Source organism: Psammomys obesus, unplaced genomic scaffold (assembly GCF_907164565.1).
Source record: "Psammomys obesus unplaced genomic scaffold, mPsaObe1.curated_primary_1811, whole genome shotgun sequence".
Classification (NCBI taxonomy): domain Eukaryota; kingdom Metazoa; phylum Chordata; class Mammalia; order Rodentia; family Muridae; genus Psammomys; species Psammomys obesus.
Genome location: NW_026596134.1, coordinates 1,057,093 through 1,077,268, shown reverse-complemented (window position 1 = coordinate 1,077,268; position 20,176 = coordinate 1,057,093). Strand labels below are relative to the sequence as shown.

Here is a 20,176-nt window from a genome sequence, read left to right as displayed (position 1 = left end):
TTTAAAATAAATGAAATAACCTGTATGGAACGAAGGACGAAGCTCAGTAGTGGGGCTCCTGTTTGCATGTGTAAGTAAGGCCCTCAGTTCAAATCCCAGCACAAAAACCAAATCAGCACCTGTGTCCACTTTCTGGTAAACCCGCAGCCACATTTCCTCAGGAAATTCGTGCAGAAATCTGGAATGCAGCAGGTGGGAGTCGTGACCCCGTGAGCCTGTGGTCTGAGCAGCCATAGAGAAGCTGGTCCTTGGGTCTTTGACACTGCTGTCTCTCCGCCAGACCTCATGCGCTGTTGTTCTTGTTCATGGACTGAGCCCCTGGACTCAGCAGCTTCGAGGGTGCCCAAGGCTCCCCCTGCCCACCGTACTGACTTAGCTGAACTAAATCCAGACTTCTCAAAGCCCTCACACGAGGCCCGCTGAGTCACCTCGGAGGACAGCAGATAGTTCATGGGCTTGTTCCTGCTGTTGACAGGAAGCGCCTCTTTTTCACAGGCTACTAGAAACCTGTGCAGTACACTGGCCACAGGAACAAGCCTGTGCAGAGGGCTGCGTGGACACGTCTGTAGTCTTTGTTTATGCCCATCCTCTTCCCGTTCAGGTGGTAGAAGTGGGGCACTTCTGGGGGTACAGGATTGATGAAAGGAACGCAGAGCTCCTGAGAAAGCTGACTGCAGAGATCAACCGGCTAGAGCTGGTCCCCCTGCCTGTGCACCCGCACCCGGACTTGGTCTGCCTGGCACCGTTTACTGACTACAACAAGGAAAGCTACTTTAGAGCTCAAATCCTTTACGTTTCTGGAAATTCTGCTGAGGTATGTTTCCTGTTACCAGATCACTGGCAAAGAAAGGAATTAAACCTAGAAATTTATGGAAAATTTTGGGACAGGAGAAATGTGTTGCTCTTCATTTAATGGTAGCAGGCTAATATTAGCCCTACAATTATTATGGCATCTCTAACCCACTTTCACAATCAATAGACTACACAGACACATGATAGATTTTAGAATATCCTTATCTTACCGGAGGCAAGGCAGATAATAACCATCTAAACTACCTTTACTTCCCAGCCCCATCCCAGACTGCCTCCCCCCCCCCCCCCCCCAACAACACCCTCACCCCCCCTTCCTCCCCCCCCCCCCCCCCCACCCCCCCCCCCCCCCCCCCATTCCATAAACACTTACTTATCCTTCTATCCTTCGTCTGGACCACTTCCTCCATCTGCACCTTCCCTGTGCTAATCCCTCCCCCAAGCCATGGCAGCATCTCTGCTTCCTTTCCCTTCCTCTTTTCTCTCTCCTTTTGCAAAGCACCAGGCCATGCTGCTTACAGACATGGCTGGGAGGACCCAGGTTCAGTTCCCAGTATGGAGGCTAATAGCCATTTGTAACTCCAGACCTGGCCTTCATGGGCACTGCATGCATGGGGTGCACATACGTATAAAAAAATAGAAACTCTGCATTGTCAGAGGTCAAATGCCACATCGGGTGTGATGGCGCACATCGTTAATCCCAGCAACCTGGAGACAGAGGCAGGCCTCTGAATTCAAGGCCAGCCTGATCGACATACAGTGTATTCCAAAACAGCCAAGGCACATACATAGAGGCGCTCTGTCTCAAAAACACCAAAAATAAGTGAAATAAAGAAATACATAGTGATTACTATTAGAATGGGAATGCAGGATACATAGAAGGCCCCTGTGACTGCCTCTCCCCACCTCACCCCAAAAGGAAGTTACAGCCTAAGCAGAAAGCCATTGAAGAGAACTCTTGAGAACTGTGAGAGCATGCTGCAGGGCAGCTCTTCACAGTGGATGGCTGTGGGGTGGGGAGGACTCAGCTTTCCATAAGGGGCTGGCCACCAGAGTGACCCCGCCCCGTGAGTATACAGGCAACACAAAACGGACTTGGTATCTTTAATTCTTTTTTTTTCTTTGGGGGAGGGGCTGTCACAATTCAGGGAGGTGGACCTGGGAGTACTGGGAAGTGAATGTGATCTGGGTGCAGTATGTGAGATTTATAAATAATCAAAAAATACTATGTTAATAAAAAACACACAAAAGAATAGTGGATAGGGAGGAAAAACTATCTTGGCCGGATTCCAACAGTGGATTTGAATAAAGTTATCATTTCCTCGAAACAAAACAGAAAAGGTGGGAATGTGAGGCATCTCCTTTGTCTGTGTAGCACCAGCTGTGTAGCTGTAGAATTAGCGGGGCCACTGCGCTCCCCCCGCAGAAAGAGAACGGTGAGAGCCCTGTCAGCGCGTGTTCTCTCTATCACAGGTGTTCTTCGTAGACTATGGGAATAGGTCTCATGTAGACCTAGATCTGCTGAGGGAGATTCCCTGTCAGTTTCTGGAGCTTCCATTTCAGGTAAGGCAGAGAGGATTCTGGGGAATGAGTGTTGAATACAGACGGGAACTGTCTAGAGGTCACCTTGGCCTTCACACTGAAGTCCATAGCAGAAGGACTGGTCTACACTAGCCAATCGGTGGTTTACTCTTAAAGATTACATTGTTGTAGGCGTGGTCGCATTAGGAAATCTGAATGTATGGAGGGTCTGACCTTGAGCAAAAGAGAACTGTTTGTCGGTACTGCTGTCTTAGCCCCTGCCCTCTTGCTGTGGGGCGGGGAAGAAAGCATTTAGCTGGGGGCTTGCGAACAGCCTCAGAGGCTTAGTCCATTATCTGCATGGCAGAGAGCACAGGCCAGGCTGGCATGGTGCTGGGGAGCTACATCCTGATCTTTCCGCAGAGGGAGACAAAGACAGAGACTCTGACTGGGTCTAGTGTGGGCTTTTGAAATCCTGTTTCCTCTAACAAGGCCACACAAGACTAGAAATCTTTCTAATCCTTTCAAGAAGTCCCACTCACTGATGACTAAGCATTCAAATATATGAGCGCTCTCATCTCAGTGGCCACGGGCATCTTGTGATGCTGGCTGCTCAGGGTCTGGCGTGTGGCTTGAGATTTACACTTGCATGCTCTTTCCCCATCAAGAATGTTCTCAAGTTTACTTTAACATACTGCTGTGGATAAAAAAAGGAAGCCAGCCTGGTGTGCTGACACACGCCTTTATCCTAGCACTCTGGTGGCAGAGGGACAGTCTGTCTGGTCTACGTAGTGAGTTCCAATTCAGCCATAGTGAGTCTCTCTCCAACATAAATAAGTAAAAAATTAATTTATTTTAAAAATTAAATGAAGCCTTGTTTATTAGCTGGGAAACCCTCACTATACCCATAGCTTTCTGGACTTTCCTAGGAATGCTGATTAACAAAATGACATTTTAGAAGAATTTGTTAGTAGTGTTCTGTTTGCTTATGAAACTGTTTCAGAGCGCTTTTCTTTGTGTCCCAGGCTTTGGAATTCAAGATTTGCAAGATGCGGCCATCAGCAAAGTCTCTTATCTGTGGCGAGCACTGGAGTGGGGGGGCCAACGGGCGGTTCGCCTCCCTGGTCAGTGGCTGCCCTCTCCTGGTGAAGGTGTTCTCTGTGGTGCACAGTGTCCTGCATGTGGACGTGTACCGGTACTCGGGTGCCCAGGATGCCATCAACGTCAGAGATGTCCTCATCCGGGAGGGCTATGCGGAGCTGGCAGAGGAGTCCTACGAGTCCAAAGTATGACTCTTCTTTGTTTGTTGGCACAGGTGTGTGGCGGGGAGGCTGGGCCAGGCTGGGCGGGGAGAGAGAGCAGGCTCCTTCCTTTCTGCTGCCGTTGAGGAGGCGGGTAGGTGATAGATGGAGGTGCTCCTTATGCAGTCTTTGGATCCTCAGCCTTCCTAAAGCTGCTTAATCCAGGCCCTTTCCTGCATCTCCTCATGTTGTGGTGACCCCCAACCGTAAAATTACTTCTGTTCCTACTTCATAACTGTAATTTTGCCACCTAAACAGGACGTGAGTAATGGCCACACCAACATCACAGCAGCTTAGAAAGAGGAAACCTCATAGGGGCTCGTCTCTAGATTAAGAACTACAGGTGCAGTGCAGTGGTGCTGAGGCAGGTGGATCGCTATGAGTTCAAGGCCAGCCTGGTCTACAAAGTTAGTCCAGGACAACCAAGGCTACATTGAGAAACCCTGTCTCCAACCTGTTCCTCCCCCCTCCCCCAAAAAAAGAAAATTTGTAAAAAAAAAAAAAAAAAAGCTTAAAGAAAAGCTAAAAGAGCTTTTGAAATGCTATGTTGCTGAGGTGTCATGGCTGTAGCTTCCCTGTCACTTCCAGGAGTTGCCTGGTCACCTGGCTCATGCAGTCTTTCCATCCGTCTCCACACTCCACATAATCCCTCAGCCTCAGGGGTGGGGCTGTTGGAGTTGTATCAGCCGGGGCTGAGGGCTTAATCTGCATTTGACCAGCTGTGGCTGTCTAAAATGATTGCTCTGCTGCATAGAGGTGCTTTGTTGATGAGGTGGAGAGCTGTAACTGTCTGTAGCTATATTAGATATGAAGATAGGGTGGCATTTAGAATGAAGTTAGGAAATACACTGGTTAATTAAAATGGCATACCATGTGCCTGGCAACTTGGGTCTAGGAACCTGACTGGGCTGGAGAGGGAATGAAAGAAGGGCAGACACACAGATGTATGTACAGAAAAGTTGAGGTCAGTGGGCTGTGTGCACTCTGATGGACTGGCACCAACTACCAGGGTGTCAACAGCTGGACCTCAGCATGTTTTTAAGTTGGGCCCTGTAGGGAGGGGTTAGCTGGTCTAGGGGGAGGTCTCTGGGTGAATGGCTGCAAACACCCTGGAAAAGGAAGCTGCAGTTTTTACTGTGTACCTGCACTGGCAAGTCATTTGTAAACACTATCTGTAGTGATCAGTAGACCGTTTTTTAAAATTGAGTTCTGCATTTTCTTGATTCTTTGTTTTTTACGTTATATACATACTCTGACTACTAATCCTTTGTCAGATGTGTAGCTTGTGAAGAGTCTGTCCCTCTCTGGGCGGCTGCTTCACTGGGCTGTTTGTCAGTGTAAGAAGCTTTGGGTCTCACTTGTCAGTTGTTAGCCTTGATTTCTGGGGGTGGAGCCCTGTTCAGAAAGCCCTTTCCTATATTCCTGTCTTACGGGAGACTGCTGTGTTTGCTTCCAACAGCTTCAGGGTCTCAGGTTTCACATTGAGGTTCTTGATGATTTTTTAAATTTTTGTATGTATTACATATATGTCTGTGTGGGTGTGTGGGATCCCCTGGAATTGGACTTAGAGACAGTTGTGAGATGCCCTGTGGGTACTGGGAATGGAACCTGTGCCCCCTCTAAGGAAAGCCTGTGCTCTTAACCACAGAGCCACCTCTCTAGCCCAAGGTCTTTGATAAATTTTATGAGGGTGAAGATAGGGTCTAATTTCATTCTTCTCCATATATATATATATATATATATATATATACCCGGTTTTTCCAGGACCATTTGTTGAAGATGCTATCTTTTTCCCAGTATGTATTTTTGACCTCTTTATCAAATATCAGATGGCTGTAGTTATATGCACTCATGTTTAGGTGTTTTATTTTGTTCTTTGATCAACATGTCTTTTTTTATTTTAATTTTTATTAATTATACTTTATTCACTTTGTATCTCCCCATAAACCCCTTCCTCCTCCCCTCCCAATCCCACCTTCCCTCTCACTTCTCCACGCATGCCCTTCCCCAAGTCCACTGATAGAGGAGGTCTTTCTGATCCTAGTCTATCAGGTCTCATCAGGAGTGGCTGCATTGTCTTCCTCTGTGGCCTGGTAAGGCTGCTTCCCCATTAGGGGGAGGTGATCAAAGAGCAGGCCAATCAGTTTACAACATGTCTGTTTTTGTGTCAGTATCATACTTGTTTTATTTTTTGGAATGGATCTTGAAATCAACATTCCTTTGATTTTTTTTTTTTTTTTTTTTTTTTTGGCTGAGGATTGTTTTGGGATTTTTTTGTGGTTTTGTATGAACTTTTGGAAAGTCTCTTCTGTGAAGAACATTGCAGGATTTCTGATTAGGGTTGAATTGGATTTGTAAATAGCTTTTGGAAGGAATAGTCATTTACACAATGTTAATTCTACCAGTCTATGAGCATGGAATATCTTTCTAGCGTTTCCTTCTTCAGAGGCTGAAGTTTTCATTTTAAAGGTCCTTCCCTTCCTTGGTTGGCTTATTCCTAGGTATTTAATTTTCCTTGAGACTGCTGGGAATATAAGTGTGTTCAGATCTTCTCTGCATGTTTGTTACTGGTGCATAACACAGTTGGATTCTGTACCCTGCCACATTGTTGAGTTTGTTTATCATTTCTAGAGTCTTTGATAGAATTTTTTGGAATCTCTAATGTTGTCTCTTTGTGAGACAATCTTGTCATACAACCCTGGCTGGCCTGGCACTTTCTATAGATCGGTATCAGGCTCACCTGGAACTCAGAGAAATGTCCTGCCTCTGCCTCCTCAGTTCTGGCGTTACAGGTGTGCGCAGCTATTATTTTTAAATACATGTGTGCATGCGAGTGTGGTAATCATGGAGTTCAGAAAGGTATTCCATATCCCCTTGAGGCTGGAGTTACAGGCAGCCACGGCCCTATGCGGGTGCTGGGAACTGAACGCGGGACTTCTGTAAGAGCAGTTACCTGCTTTTGACCATGAGCCATCTCTAGACCAGTGGCTCTCAGCCTGTGGGTCGTGACTGCTCTGGGGTTTAAGTGACCCTTTCACAGGAGTTGCCTCAGACCATCCTGCATATCAGATATTTACACTATGATTCATAACGGTAGCAAAATTAAAGTTATGAAGTTGCAACAAAAATAATTTTACGGTTGGGGTCACCACAGCATGAGGAACTGTGTTAAAGGGTCGCAACATGAGGAAGGTTGAGAACCACTGCTCTAGACCCTGTTCTAACTTCTTGAGATTGCGTGTCTTGAGTTTATAAGTGTATGTGCACTCATTTAGAACTGGGTCATGTCCTCTGTGTGCCTTGACTACGCAGGTGAAAAGGCAGAGTCCCTGCCTTAGAAACCAGCACAGGAAGGTGGGTGGTCTGTGAGTACAGCACACAGTAAGAATCCAAACTGGACACGAGACGGGCCCCAATCCTCGTTCTCAAGAGACTGAGACGGAAGTCCATCCTCAGAGTTCAAGGTCATCCTCAGCTACACACCAAGTTTGAGGCCATCTTGGGCTACAGGGGACCATGTCTCTAAAAAAAAAAAAAAAAAAAAAAAAAAAAAGTAATGCTCTTGTCCTAAATTAGCTCTAACAAAGAGTCCTCCCTTCTCTCACATTCTGGTATTTATCTAAGAAACGTAAATAGTGTCTATTGCTTATAAGTCAGTGTAGTCTATAAACAAATCCTTCTCTGAGATTAAAGTATTATTTTATTTGTATGATGTTTGGCCTGCATGTATGTCTGCAGCACATTCATGCCTGGTGTCCACAGAGCCCCTGGCACTGGAGTGACACAGAAGCTCACAGCCTCTGTGAGAGTGCTGAGATTGGACCCGGGTCCTCTGGAAGAACAGCTGGTCCTCTTAACCACTGAGCTATCTCTCCAGCCCCCAAATAACTCATTCTTACTAAGGTCACTGCTTTTAACGTGCATTAGTTCTCTTTTGGAAAATAAAAATGGCTCTTTCTCTAAAATTCTATTACATTGGAAATGTAGTCCTTATTTTGTTTGAATTTTCAAATGAACTTGATAAAATCTCCCTTTTCATTCATGGCATTCAAGTAGGAATAAGATTGTATCTATGAAGTGTTTTGATATGAGATTCATGTGTTTGCTTTAGTTTTTGCCTTTAACAACATAAACATTTCTTGTTCTGATCAGCAAAGCTATGAAGTCCTCAAGGGTTTCTTTTCTAAGTCAGTGGAGACCATGGCAGACAGCCCTGTATCGTCTCCTATGAAGGATGATGAGAAGCACCTCATCCGGATTCTGCTGGAGAGCTTTGCTTCCAATCGGCTGGGAGCTCCAAACTGCAAGGTGAATTGTAGGACATGTCTAAATGTGCTCAGAAGTCTTGTTCATTCCGGATCGTTGGCCTAGGGCTGCAGCTGCAGCCACGATGGGTTTCCTTCTTCCGACCATTTCCTCTTTTCATTTCCTCTCTGTTGTCCTCTCCTCCTCCCTTTTTCTTTTTAGTCTCTTGTGGTGCTGGGGATCAAGTCCGGTGCTTTCTACGTGCTGCTCAAGTGCTCCACCTCTGGCCTCTTTCCCCAGGGCAAAAATTGCCTTTTTTCCGTTTCTTCGTTTTGAGACAGTCTTGTCCGGTAGCACAAGCGGGCCTTAACTGCTGATCCTCCTGCCTCCGTTTTCTGAGTGCCGAGTGAGAGGCGTGTCCCACCAGCTCTGCTGTAACTGTGACATGTGCGCTGACTGTGGGGCCGCACTGTTCATGCGGGTGGCAGCCTATGCACCGGCAACATGCATTTGTTTACGCAGGCTGTTCTCCACGGGCCTTTCAACCCTTACGAGCTGAAGTGTCACAGTCTGACCAGAATATCCAAGTTCAGGTATGACTGAGTTAATTTTTCTATGGGTATTTTCTGTTTCTTTATCTGTAGACCTCACCAGAAACTAACCTGACTTTGTGTAGAAGTGCAAGACTGTTTTAGTCTGTCTCCAGTGTCCCTCCTTCCTGGGAAAGAGCTCGACAGTGGACAGTTTTGAGTTTCTTCTGTCTAGTTATAGCTGTCACTCAGCAGGCCCTGAATTCCCTCAGTGGCCTGTGTTCTGGGAAACAGTGGTAAACAAAGGGCAGTTGTTATTTTTACTAATACTATAGGCTGAATTGTGACAGAAAACTAGTTACAGTGTATACGTGACAATAGTCTTGACAGGAGCCTGCACACATGGAAGCATCTGGGGGTCCTGGTTATATTTTGAAGGGACACTTATGGATTTCCAGAGCCTTCTGTGTCCCAAAGGCTGTGGTATAGTGTGGGGATGCTGAGGGTGAGGGTGAGGGTGGTTCCACGGATGAGTGCGTGGGCCTAACTTGTGTCTGTGAGGACTGTGAGTTAGGTGCAGTGGAGACTTGGGTGGAGGGAGAAGGGTTGCAGACTTGGTGACGCACACAGGCGAGCTTCCTGTGCCTTGTCTGTCCACTTTGTAAGGACCACTCAGGGCAAACGTTAGCTTCTGTGAGGTCTTCTGAGGGCCAGCAGTAGGTGCCCTGTTAGCAGTGAAGATGCTCAGGCCCTGCGCAGACCTTTTGAATGGCCTCCAGGAGGCCTGCATGCACATTGATAGCTCTGAAGAATATGCTGAATTCTTGGGAAGAGCAGGCCAGTGAGGCTGCTTCCTGTGTAATCTGAAGCCAGAGAAGAGGCACGGATGCCAGCAGCTTCACGAGCTCTTTCAGAAATGGGACAAAGCTAGAGGCAGTGATGACAGTCAAGAAACTTGAAGGTGTCCTTGTGGTGCCGCAGCCACCTCTGCTCAGAGGACGGGGGTGGGCAGGACGGACCAGCCACACTGAGCCCACACTGCTGCAAGGCAGGCAGTAGCTTCAAGGGCTGCGGGGCCTGATGGAGCAAGGGTAGAAACACAGGTTTGAGAGCCCTGGTATAGATGGCACCTAAAGATGGGGAAAAGAAGGGTAAGTGGGCATGAGGGACTCGGGGCTGGTGTGTGGATCATGGCATTTGCCTGTGCAATCACCTTCCTGAGGTTCACTTGTGGGCCGGCATGCTCCATCACCTGGACAGAGGGGAAAGAGCTGTGCCCTGCTGCTTCTTCCCAGATGTGTGTGGATTGAGAAGGAGAGCATCAATTCTGTCGTCATCAGTGACAGTCCTGCCGACCTGCACCAGAGGATGCTGGTTGCAGCCTCACTCTCAGTTAATGAGACTGGTAATATGGCCTCTGTATGTTAGTTCTGTCCTTTTCCTTGACTTCCTTGGAACACTTGAACTTGAAGCTAGTGGGTGAATTTATGCCTATGCATTAACGCTTTTCAGCTTTTTAAAGAAAGACTTGATTTTGTGTGTGTGTGTGTGTGTGTGTGTCTGAATGTGTGTGTGTGAATGTATGTATGCGCACCACACGTGCACAGGAGCCCATGGGAGTCAGAAGAGGCATCAGATCCCTTAGAACTGGAGTTATAGGTGATTACGAGCCATCTTGTAGGTGCTGGGAAATGAACCTGGGTCTTCTGCCAGAGCAGTAAGTTAGCTCCCGAGCCACATCTCCAACTCTCATTAAGCTATTTCCTGAGTGCAACGGCTAAGGCAGACTTTATAAATTAAGTATTGCTACTTTTGTAGTATATGGGATGTGAGAATGATTCTTGTTTCTTCCTGCCGATCTACAGTTTGTGGCTCTAGGAAATCCTGGTGAGATAGCCTAACATGAGAGAAAAAAATAGTAACTAAATCCCTCTCTTCGGGGATAAGTGCCTATACATGGTCATGAGTTTGTCTGTAGGAAGCATGGGAGCCAAGGGCAGGGCATGTGTTCCGTGGAAGGGAGCCGGGTGGTCAGATTCAGCAGAAGATGGGTCCTGCCGCTGAGGCAGCCGGGCTGGAGGGGCGTGGCCCTAAGCGGTGTGCTGTGCTGCTTCTGCGCTGTGGCAGGGTCTACCATGCTCCTGAGAGAGACCTCCTTGATGCCCCACATCCCGGGCCTCCCAGCACTCCTCAGCATGTTATTCGCGCCGGTGATGGAGCTAAGGTAAGTGTGGGCCTCAATTTTGTCTCACACACGCTTTTGCACAGAGAGAGTCTGGGTGGAGAAACAGTGAAAGCACACACAAGGAGTCAGGATGAGGCCCATCCTGCATTGTTCAGCTTCGCTGTGTGTCAGTATGATTCTGCCTTGCCTATGGCTCCTGGCCCCTGGTTTAGCAGACTTGAACTCCTTAAGTTTTAGTTTTGTGGTGATGCCAAAGTAACACTTGTTCAGTTTCTCTGGTTAGAAACTCCAGCAAGCTCTGGCTGCTGGAGTAGCACGGAGGTCCTAGTGTCGTGGCCGACCTGTCACCGAGTGCTGTGGTATCAGAAGGTCTACCTTGATGCTCAAGTCTGGAGTGTGTCCCCACGGGCTCAGGTGGCATTGCCCTGGGAGGTTGTGGAATCCTTGGCTGTGAGGCCCAGGAAGTGGGGATAAGGTCACTGGAGCCACGTCTGTGAAGACGCCGCCAGCTTCTGGCCTTGTCTGCTTCCTGCCTGCCGCAGTGTGAGCAAGCAGCTGCCACTCTGCCCTGTCTTCCCCACCACAATAGACTAGAGTTCCCCTGAAATTGAACCAGAATAAACCTTCATCATTTAGGTTGCTGCTGTCAGGTATTTTGACACAGTGACAAGAAAAGTAACTAACATAGATGTGCTTATTGGGATGCGGGTCCTTTCAGGAGAGGACATCTGTCCTTAGGTTTTGACTTCTTCAAAGAGCAGCTCAAACAGCATTACAAGGTGTCTTTGTTAGGGTTTTATTGCTGTGAAGCGACACCATGACCAAAGCAACTCTTAGAAGGGAAAACATTGGGGCTGGTTTACAGTTGGGAGGTTTAGTCCACTATCATCATGGTGGGGAGCATGCAGCGTGCAGGCAGCCGTGGTGCTGGAGAAGGCGCTGAGAGTTCTACATCTGGATCTGCAGGCAGCAGAAGGGGCCTGGGAGCCAACTGGACAAAGCTTGAGAATAGGAGCCCTCAAAGCCCGCCCCCACCGTGACACACTTCCTCCCACAAGGCCATACATCCTAATAGTAGCATACCCTATGGCCAAACATTTAAACTCCTGAGTCTGTGGGGACCAGACCTATTCAAACCACCTCACAGGGACTTAAAAGCAGGAAAAAGAATCATGATGTGAAATTAGAAACATGGTATAGGAAATAAAAGTGGCACCCTGTTGTAAGCTTTTTGGTAGCTGGTTGCCAATAAGGAACTCTGTTGGCCTCACTCCCAATGGGAACTAGGAAGCAAAGAAGTGAACTACTCAACAGAGTATAGCTCTCTAGCCTATATTAGATTTCCCTCAGACTTCTGTGTCCGCATTATGGGCTTCACAGCACTCTGTGTAGGAGCCAGGCACCACGTTGACTTGGCCACTGTCTTAGTTAAGGTTACTATTGTGATGAAACTTGGGGAGGAAAGGGTTTATGTGGCTATACTTCCATATCACTGTTCATCACTGAAAGAAGTCAGGACAGAAACTAAGGCAGGGCAGGAACCTGGAGGCAGGGGCTGATGCAGAGGCCCTGGAGGGAGGCTGCTTACTGGCGTGCTTCCCCTGGCTCGCTCAGCCTGCTTTCCTCCAGAACCCAGGAGCAGCAGCCCAGAAGTGGCCCCACCCACAGTGGGGTGGGCCTGTCCTCACTGATCACTGACTGAGAAAAGGCCTTAGACCGGGATCTCTTGGAGTCATTTTCTCAAGGAGGCTCCTTCCTCTCTGCTGACTTTAGCTTGTGTCAACCAGCTAGGACAGTCACTATGATGATGTGGCTGAGGAAGGAAGGTTTGTCTCAGCTTAGAGTGTCGGCTTCAGCACGCACACCTGTGACTCTATGGTTTGGGGTCCGTGGTGAGGCAGAGAACAAGGATGGGGACGTGCGGCAGAACAAAGCCACCCCAGGAAGTAAGTAGGCAGAGAGAGCGAGGGCCCAGGACTCTCCAAAGAACATGCTTCCAGAGACCCAGATTTCTCCTAGTAAGCCCCACCACCTCCCCATAGAACTATAGGTAGCAGACTAACCATTAGCAGTGACCTTTGGGGTGGCCATAAGATTTAAATCCCAATGCACTGTTTTCCTCAGTTTTACCTTATTAAGACATAACGAAGAGTCCAGGTGTGATGGCCACACCTGCAGAGCCTAAAAGTAGTGAGTTCAGAGCTAGCCTTGGGCTGCTGCACAGCTGGGCTACTGAGCAAGACCTTGCCCTGAAGGGAAAAAAAGGTGACATGTATGTGTCATTGCATTTGAACAAGCAGGGTGAGGTGCCATAATGTCCTAATAAAACTGGTAAAATTCACTCCTAGCTTCTCATTATTTCTGTTTTAAAAGGTTTAGTATAAGTTGAAAGCATGATAAATTACATTAATAATATAGAAGAATTTAGAATTTAAGGAAACATCATTATTTTTAATTTTTATTATATTTAAGAAAGATATTTTTTACTTATTTTATGTCACTGTGTGATGCTTTTGCCAGCACGCATGTTTGTGCCCTGTGTGAATGCGTGGTGCCAGACAGGGTCAAAGGAGGCAAGATCCCCTGGACTGGAGTTACAGACGCTAACCGGCCCTTTGCGGAAACACAGTGCATCCTCCTAACGCTGAGCCATTGCTGCAGCCCATTTATTCCATTTTAATACACTGCACATGTGTGTGCCCCGGGATGTGTGGAGGTCAGAGGACAGCTTGCAGGAGTTCACGCTCTCATTCTGTCACGTGGGTTCCTGGGATTGGACTCAGATTGTCATGCTTGGCAGCAGGCACTTTTAGGCAGAGTCATCTTGCTCGATGAGAAACCCTTTCATGACTGTTTCATGAGGCAGATAGCGCAAAACTGATCTATCCGTCTGGATTCTCGTTTTCAGTCCTGGTGTTTGCTTACAGGACAGCCCTTCACTCTTACTAAGCTGATGAAGGAGACTTCTCCAGAGAGAATTAAAAACCCAGCGTTAAGGACTGGAGAGATGGCTCAGTGGTTCCAGAGGTCCCAGCACCAACATGGCAGCTCCCAAACACCTGTAACTCCTTCTGTTACAGATGAGGACTCCAGACATGCGTGTGGCACACATACATACACCCAGGCAAACACACCCACACACATAAAACCACAATTTAAAAATTTGTGCAAGCAACCCAACATTGTTAATATGAATATTTAAATTATCACCCTCGTAGTGATATTTAATCTGTATTTATGTGTAAAAACCAAGGAATCACGTAATTTAGTTACAGTCTGGTGCTAGAAAACTTCACCAGGTAACTTCATCGGTCATTATTTAACCTTGAAACCGTGGCTTAGCTTGACTGCTCTAAATGCCTTTCAGAGTTGACCGGGAAGGGAAGTGCTATACGGGGGTCCTCTGTGGCTTGGGATGGAATTCCACTACAGAGGCCCCTATACTGCCGGAGCATGACATTGAGCTGGCCTTCGATGTGTGCTTCACCGTGGAGGACATCGTGGAGGTGAGTGCGGCCGTGTCTCCTCACCTGCTTTACGGCCGTGTGACTTAGTGCCTGCCACAGGGACACCAGCGCTTATCAGGCCCTGTTCTCAGGTGCTGCTTCTTGCTGGCCTCCACTCTCCACTCTTGCCGACTCCCTCCTTGCTAGAACGCAGAGGGAGAGAAAGGGACACACCCTGCCCCAGTTGGCCTGACTGCAGCAGGCTGGTGCTACTGCCCTGGAGAGCAGCCACCAGTGGACTCTTCTCCGCAGCAGGCCAGCTGCAGTCTCTGCAGCCAGGGCCAGCTTTCAGAGCACGCTGAGCAAGTGGCGCGTGCTGGTGAAAATGTTTATTTTTCTTGTTTTTGTTTTCATATTTCCTTATTCTAACAATTCATATCTGTTTACATTTATAAAATAACAAAAGAAAATTGACTTTTCTCTAAAAATAGCTGTAGGGACCTTTTTTTCTCAGAAGTTCCCATGATACAGTTGAGCAGCTGTGAGAGGGCAGGGATGGAAGGAACAACTGAGTCACACCATCCTAACCCCTGTCGCACAAGGCTGGCAGGGTCCTCTGCAGTTACGGTTGTCAGTTGGCTGAATATCAGCTGCCTCACAGGAATATTAGCTGCCTGGAGAGACAGCTCTGCTCTTAAGAGCCCCTGCTGCTCTAGAAAGCATTCCCTTGATCACAGACTTAACTGCAAAATGGAGAAAAAACATTCTAGAAACAAATAGGGTCCGCATGTAGATTTGGATTTGGCACAAGGCTGGATGTATGTCAGAGGCTCTATCTGTGAAAGGTAAATTGGCTCTGCAGAAGATCCCAGGAAGGCTGTGAAGGAAAGCTGCGTGCCTTGCTGCATGCCTGACTGTGTCCACATATATAGCAGCTCTTGATTCCACTAGTAAAACAAGCGATCCAGTAAAAATATGATGGAAACAAACAAATGAGAAGCTGTGCGGCTGGCATGTCATGAGGAAAATACAGAAGAGGGTCCTCGAAGCCAGACTGCACACAGCAGTTCACCATGCTGACAGTGACTAGTGCGGAGGCAGGGGCCAGCGAGAAGCCTTAGTTCTCCATGCGGGCTGCACGGGGCGGCCCCTGGTGGACTGGGCTCTCCAGGTTAGACCTGGATCCACTTGGTGCTGGGGAGGTAGCTGAGCGTTCTGCATTCGCAGGCAGCAGGCAGAGGATGGGCCATTCCTACTCCAGGAAGGTCACACCTCCTAGTAGTACCACCCCCTAAGAGCTTATGTTGGCCTTTTGCATTCAAGCCACCACACTAGGCCTGCTTTCTTATAGGACCCAGGACCACCAGCCTAGGAATGGAACCACCCACCATGGGCTGGGCCCTCCCCCATCAGTCACTGATTAAGAAAATGCCTTAGAGCTAGATTTTGCAGAGGCATTTTCTCAGTTGGGGTTCCCTCCTTTCATTTAACTCTAGCTTGTGTCAAGTCGACGTAAGACTAGCCAGCACAGCTGACCCTCGTCCACTTGACACGTAAACACACCATTGGGAAGCCGCACTGTTCCTCTCCTGTTCGTCAACCTGACACGTAAACACATCATTGGGAAGCCGCACTGTTCCTCTCCTGTTCGTCCCCAAGATCTCACATTAAAAACATAAATAACTTTAAAAGCCCCACAGTCTTTACAAAGTCAAACACATTAAATTTTCAGTCTCTTTAGAATATCCAATCTCTCTAAACATCCAAAATCTCTTTTTAAAAGGTCAAAGTCTTTCAGCTGTGGGCTCCTGCAAAAACCAAGGTTAAATACTTTCTTCAAGGGGAACCAACAGGCCACAGTTACAGTCTGAACAAAGCAACACCAAACTCCAGTAGTATAAATAACTTTATGTCCAGTTGTTTGGGATTCACTCATGATCTTTGGGCTCCTCCTCGAGCACTGCGCCAGTCTCTGCCCACACACTGCCTGTTGGCTGGCTACCACTCTGCCGCCGCTGCTGTTCTTGGTGAGCATCCCATAGTCCTTGCATCTGCAAAACGCTGGCATTTTCTCCTGCAAATGGGCTGCACTTTGCCCGGTGGCCTCTCATAGGCTCCCTTCATGGTGCCAAGCCTTCACTTCTTTGCTTGACCCCTTCAGTCCTGGGCTTTTAACTGCCACTGAGGCTGACCTTCACTAAGGCCTCTCCTGACTGCTTGCAATGCCAAGCCTCCGCTTCTCTCCATGACCCCTTCATGCCTTTAAACCCAGCACCACCTGGGTGACTCTTAACACTCCCAAGTTTTAGCTGCCAGCACAGGGTACAGCCTTGGCCATGTCTGGAACACAGCTTCTGTGTGCTGGCTCTTAGGAAGCTTCCCAGAGATTTCACCTCAGTGAGGCTGGCTTCCTTCGGTCATCACTGTTTCTTAGCTCTAGCACCAATGGTCCCAGTAATGTCCAGGTTTCACTTTGGTGTTGCCTCTCTCTTGTTAATTATGACTGACTCTCCAGCCCCAGCTGACCAGAATGAAAGAATCTCAAATCTCAATTCCAAATAGCATATGGCCCTGATCGTTTTTAAACTTCCCTCTGGTACATCACAAGCCATGCCTCCACCATCTGCACTGCTCTCAACATTCTTATCTTCCAGGCTTCCACAGAACATCCCACAGTGCTTTCAGCATTAGATGGCTTTTCTTGCCCAAAGTTCCAAAGTCCATCCACAATCTTCCTGAAAGCAGACAGGTCTGTCATAGAAATATCCCACTCCTGGTACCAACTTATCTTAGTTAGGGTTACTATTGCTATGTAAAATACCCTGACCAAAAAGCAAGTTGGAGAGGAAAAGGGTTTATTTGGCTTACACTCCACATTACTGTTTATCACTGACAGAAGTCAAGCAGGGCAGGAACCTGGATGCAGAAGCTGATACAGAGGGCATGGAGGGGTGCTGCTTACTGGCTTGCTCAACCTGCTTTCTTATAGAACCCAGGACCACCAGCCCAGGGATGGAACCACCCACAATGGGATGGACTCTCCCCCTATCAATCACTAATTAAGAAAATGGCCTACAGTCAGATTTTCTCAACTGAGGTTGCCTTCTTTCAGATAACTATGTGTCAAGTTGACGCTAGACCAGCCACTAAAGGGTTGTGTCTATATGAACCTGTTCAGAAGGCAGGAAGCAGTGGAGTAGCCAGGGGACAGGGAAGTGAATAACTGCATTGGGAACATCTAGGAACTTGAAGTTAAAAGAGATGAAGGTAGAGGACACACAACTGTGCATTTGCCGACCTCTGAGTGTTCCCAAATAGTGTGCTTTTAATACACGACACACGCACAGCACAGGTACCAGGTCTTCCAGGACGGGATACATGTGTGGGAAGGGACAGTAAGCACAACTGTTGCAAATGTGGAAAGAGTAGAGAGAAGAGCTGGGGAAAAAGGAAAGGAAGCTCTGCGTGAGCACCACTGGGGTTGGTAGCCTTGGGGTTAGGGAGGCACACGTCCGCTCTGAAGCTGTTTTCTGTATTTTTGGGCATGGCTAAATAAGGGAATGGATTTGGGAACCACTCTTCTTACTAAGAAGGACTCACAAGTAAACAAGGCTGTGGGACTCTGTGAGGCTGGATTAGAGTCAGAGGTGCCAGTGTGAACTCAGGATGAGATAGTGCCTGTAGAGCAGGTAGGTACGGAAATAGTTAGAGGTTTGTGTGAAGATGGCCTCCTGTCCATAATGTCCGGCCTGGGAGGGCCGCTGAGCAGTAGCTTCTCTGGGGAAAGAGCATAGTTGACACTCAGCATGTGTTTTCTCATGGGGTTACCCAAGTTGGAACCCAGGTCCACTTGAAGAAGCTTGTTACTCTAGGAATAGAACCGGAAATGTTGGAGCCCAGAGCATCTTGTAGCATCAGGAAGGAAGGAGGCAGCAAAGGACATAAGAGCCAGTGAGAGGCAGAAATGAAGCAGTATTGAGCAACAAAGTGAATTGATTATAACCTAGAAATGAAACTACCCATGGGTCTGTGTAGGAAAAATAGATGAATAACTTATTGGGGGAAACAGTTGTGTCCTGCAAAGTTACTTGGAGTTCATGTGGGTCCTGTGGGTCTCTGAGGACGTGTGAGGCTTGATGAACCAGGAGTAGGGAAACCAAGAAGCCCCACAGAGTCCTCTCCTCGGCCAAGCTGTCCTGGCCACATCCCATGGTGGAGGCAGGCCCACCTGTGGATGTGGGGAGAGGACAGCGCCTCCTCCTGGACAATGACAAATCCAAACTCCCCAGCCAGAACACCTCCAAATTGCCAAAGTCTTGAAAAGCAAGAAAAGGCTGGGAAGCCATCCTGCACCAGAGGAGACATGGTAAGTTCACTGTGGTTCTTGGACCTTGGTCCTGGAGGAGAAAGTGGATCCAGTCTAAACATCCAGAGTTAGTACAATGTCCCAATGGCTTCTTAGCTGTAACAAACATAAGAGAGACTGGACATGGGCTTATGGGACCTGATCATTCTTCAGTGTGATTTCTGTTGTTTCACTAATTATCTAGGTTCTTGACTGATACTAGTCACAGAATAGAGCTTTGAATGCTGTGACTCGTTTGCTGTGGGATGAAACCCAGCTATCTGTGACCACATAGTATGCCACTATTCATTTACAGATTAACATTCTCAGGGCTGCTATCAACAAGCTAGTGTGTGATGGGCCAAATGGACCCAAGTACCTTGGGCCTGAAAGGATTGCACAGCTGCAGGAGAATGCGCGCCAGAAGCTGCTGGGGTAAGTCGTTTGGTGGCATACTGCTAAGGTGTGCGCTTAGCACTACAGCCTGTGTGGATCTAGTTGTTCTGATGTGTAGATGCGCTGAATCATTTGGATGCAACATGTACGTCCCTTACAGTGGGACTCCAGTGCTGAGGCACCTCTGGGGTGTTGGGGTGTGGGCGTCATCTCTGTATCATTGGGGTTTGGGCATGTCAGAGTAGACATCCATGATCCATGTGAGCAGCTTGAGGAAATCATGGTAAAGAGATCATTCTGTAGAGCAAGGCGGGACACGGGTCACAGAGAGTAGAGCTATACCCCTAAGCTACATATACATGTTACATATATATGTAATTTATGTATATTAAAGCTCAATTCAAGTTCAGTTCACACACACATGCGCGCGCACACACGCCCATGAGATCCAGGTCATGAACAGTGTTCTCCTGTGGCCTTCTTCTGGCACTGCTACCCCACCCCACCCCCAGCAGAGACAGTGATGCTGATTTGTTGGGTAGATAGTTTTAAAGAATTAAATGATATTTTTAAGTTGCAGGACTGGTAAGTTAAATAGCACTTACTTTCAAGAATATAGACAACTTAAAAACAACAAAAAAGAATACAGATAACTTATAGGCAACTGTATAATTAAAATAATTCATTTTTCTAATTAATTTTAAATATAGTTGATCACATTTTCCCTCCCCCAAGTCTCTCTAGATCCTCTCCCCATCCCTGCTCACTCAGTTTTAAGTTCTTTCTCAAAAAACCCAAGGGTTTGGTTGGTGTGAGCAGTTGCTAAGGAACATCTGCCCTCTCTTCCCCTGAGCTTGTGCTTCGCCTGCTCAGTGGAAGCCGGGGTAGGGTTGGTAGGTCTTACCGGTAGGTTTGTGTTAATTAACAACATTTTAATTTTTTTTTTAAATAAGCATGGGTGTTTTGACTGCATGTGTGTCTGTGTGCCACATGTGTGCAGTACCCCTGAAGGCAGAAAAGAGGGCACTGGGTCCCCTTGAACTGAAGTGTTTGTAGGCTGCCACACAGGTGCTGAAAACTGAACCCGGGTCCTGTGAAAAAGCAGCCAGAGCTCTTAACCACTGAGCCATTTCTCTGTCCTTTGTGTTAGTTTCAAAAGACTAATGTTAAAAAAATTTATGCCTGGGGCTGGAGAGATGGCTCAGAGGTTAAGAGCATTGGCTGTTCTTCTAAAGGTCTAGAGTTCAATTCCCAGCAGCCACATGGTGGCTCACAACGGTCTATAATGAGATCTGCTGCCCTCTTCTGTAGTACACATGTACATGCAGGCAGAACAGTGTATACATAATAAATAAATAAATAAATAAATAAATAAATAAATAAATAAATATTTTTAG

At 47.5% G+C, this 20,176-nt stretch overlaps 1 protein-coding gene across 1 annotated transcript in view; it reads left to right on the top strand.

Moving 5' to 3' along the window:
• The window catches only part of Tdrd9 (tudor domain containing 9), an 85,609-nt gene that overhangs the window by 60,113 nt on the left and 5,320 nt on the right, over positions 1 to 20,176 (top strand). Inside the window, exons 26-34 of the mRNA XM_055593076.1 lie at positions 602 to 814; positions 2,284 to 2,373; positions 3,357 to 3,617; positions 7,785 to 7,940; positions 8,400 to 8,470; positions 9,703 to 9,812; positions 10,535 to 10,631; positions 13,960 to 14,098; positions 18,700 to 18,818. Coding sequence (XP_055449051.1) covers positions 602 to 814; positions 2,284 to 2,373; positions 3,357 to 3,617; positions 7,785 to 7,940; positions 8,400 to 8,470; positions 9,703 to 9,812; positions 10,535 to 10,631; positions 13,960 to 14,098; positions 18,700 to 18,818 — 1,256 coding nt within the window. The remainder of the gene's footprint in view (positions 1 to 601; positions 815 to 2,283; positions 2,374 to 3,356; positions 3,618 to 7,784; positions 7,941 to 8,399; positions 8,471 to 9,702; positions 9,813 to 10,534; positions 10,632 to 13,959; positions 14,099 to 18,699; positions 18,819 to 20,176) is intronic.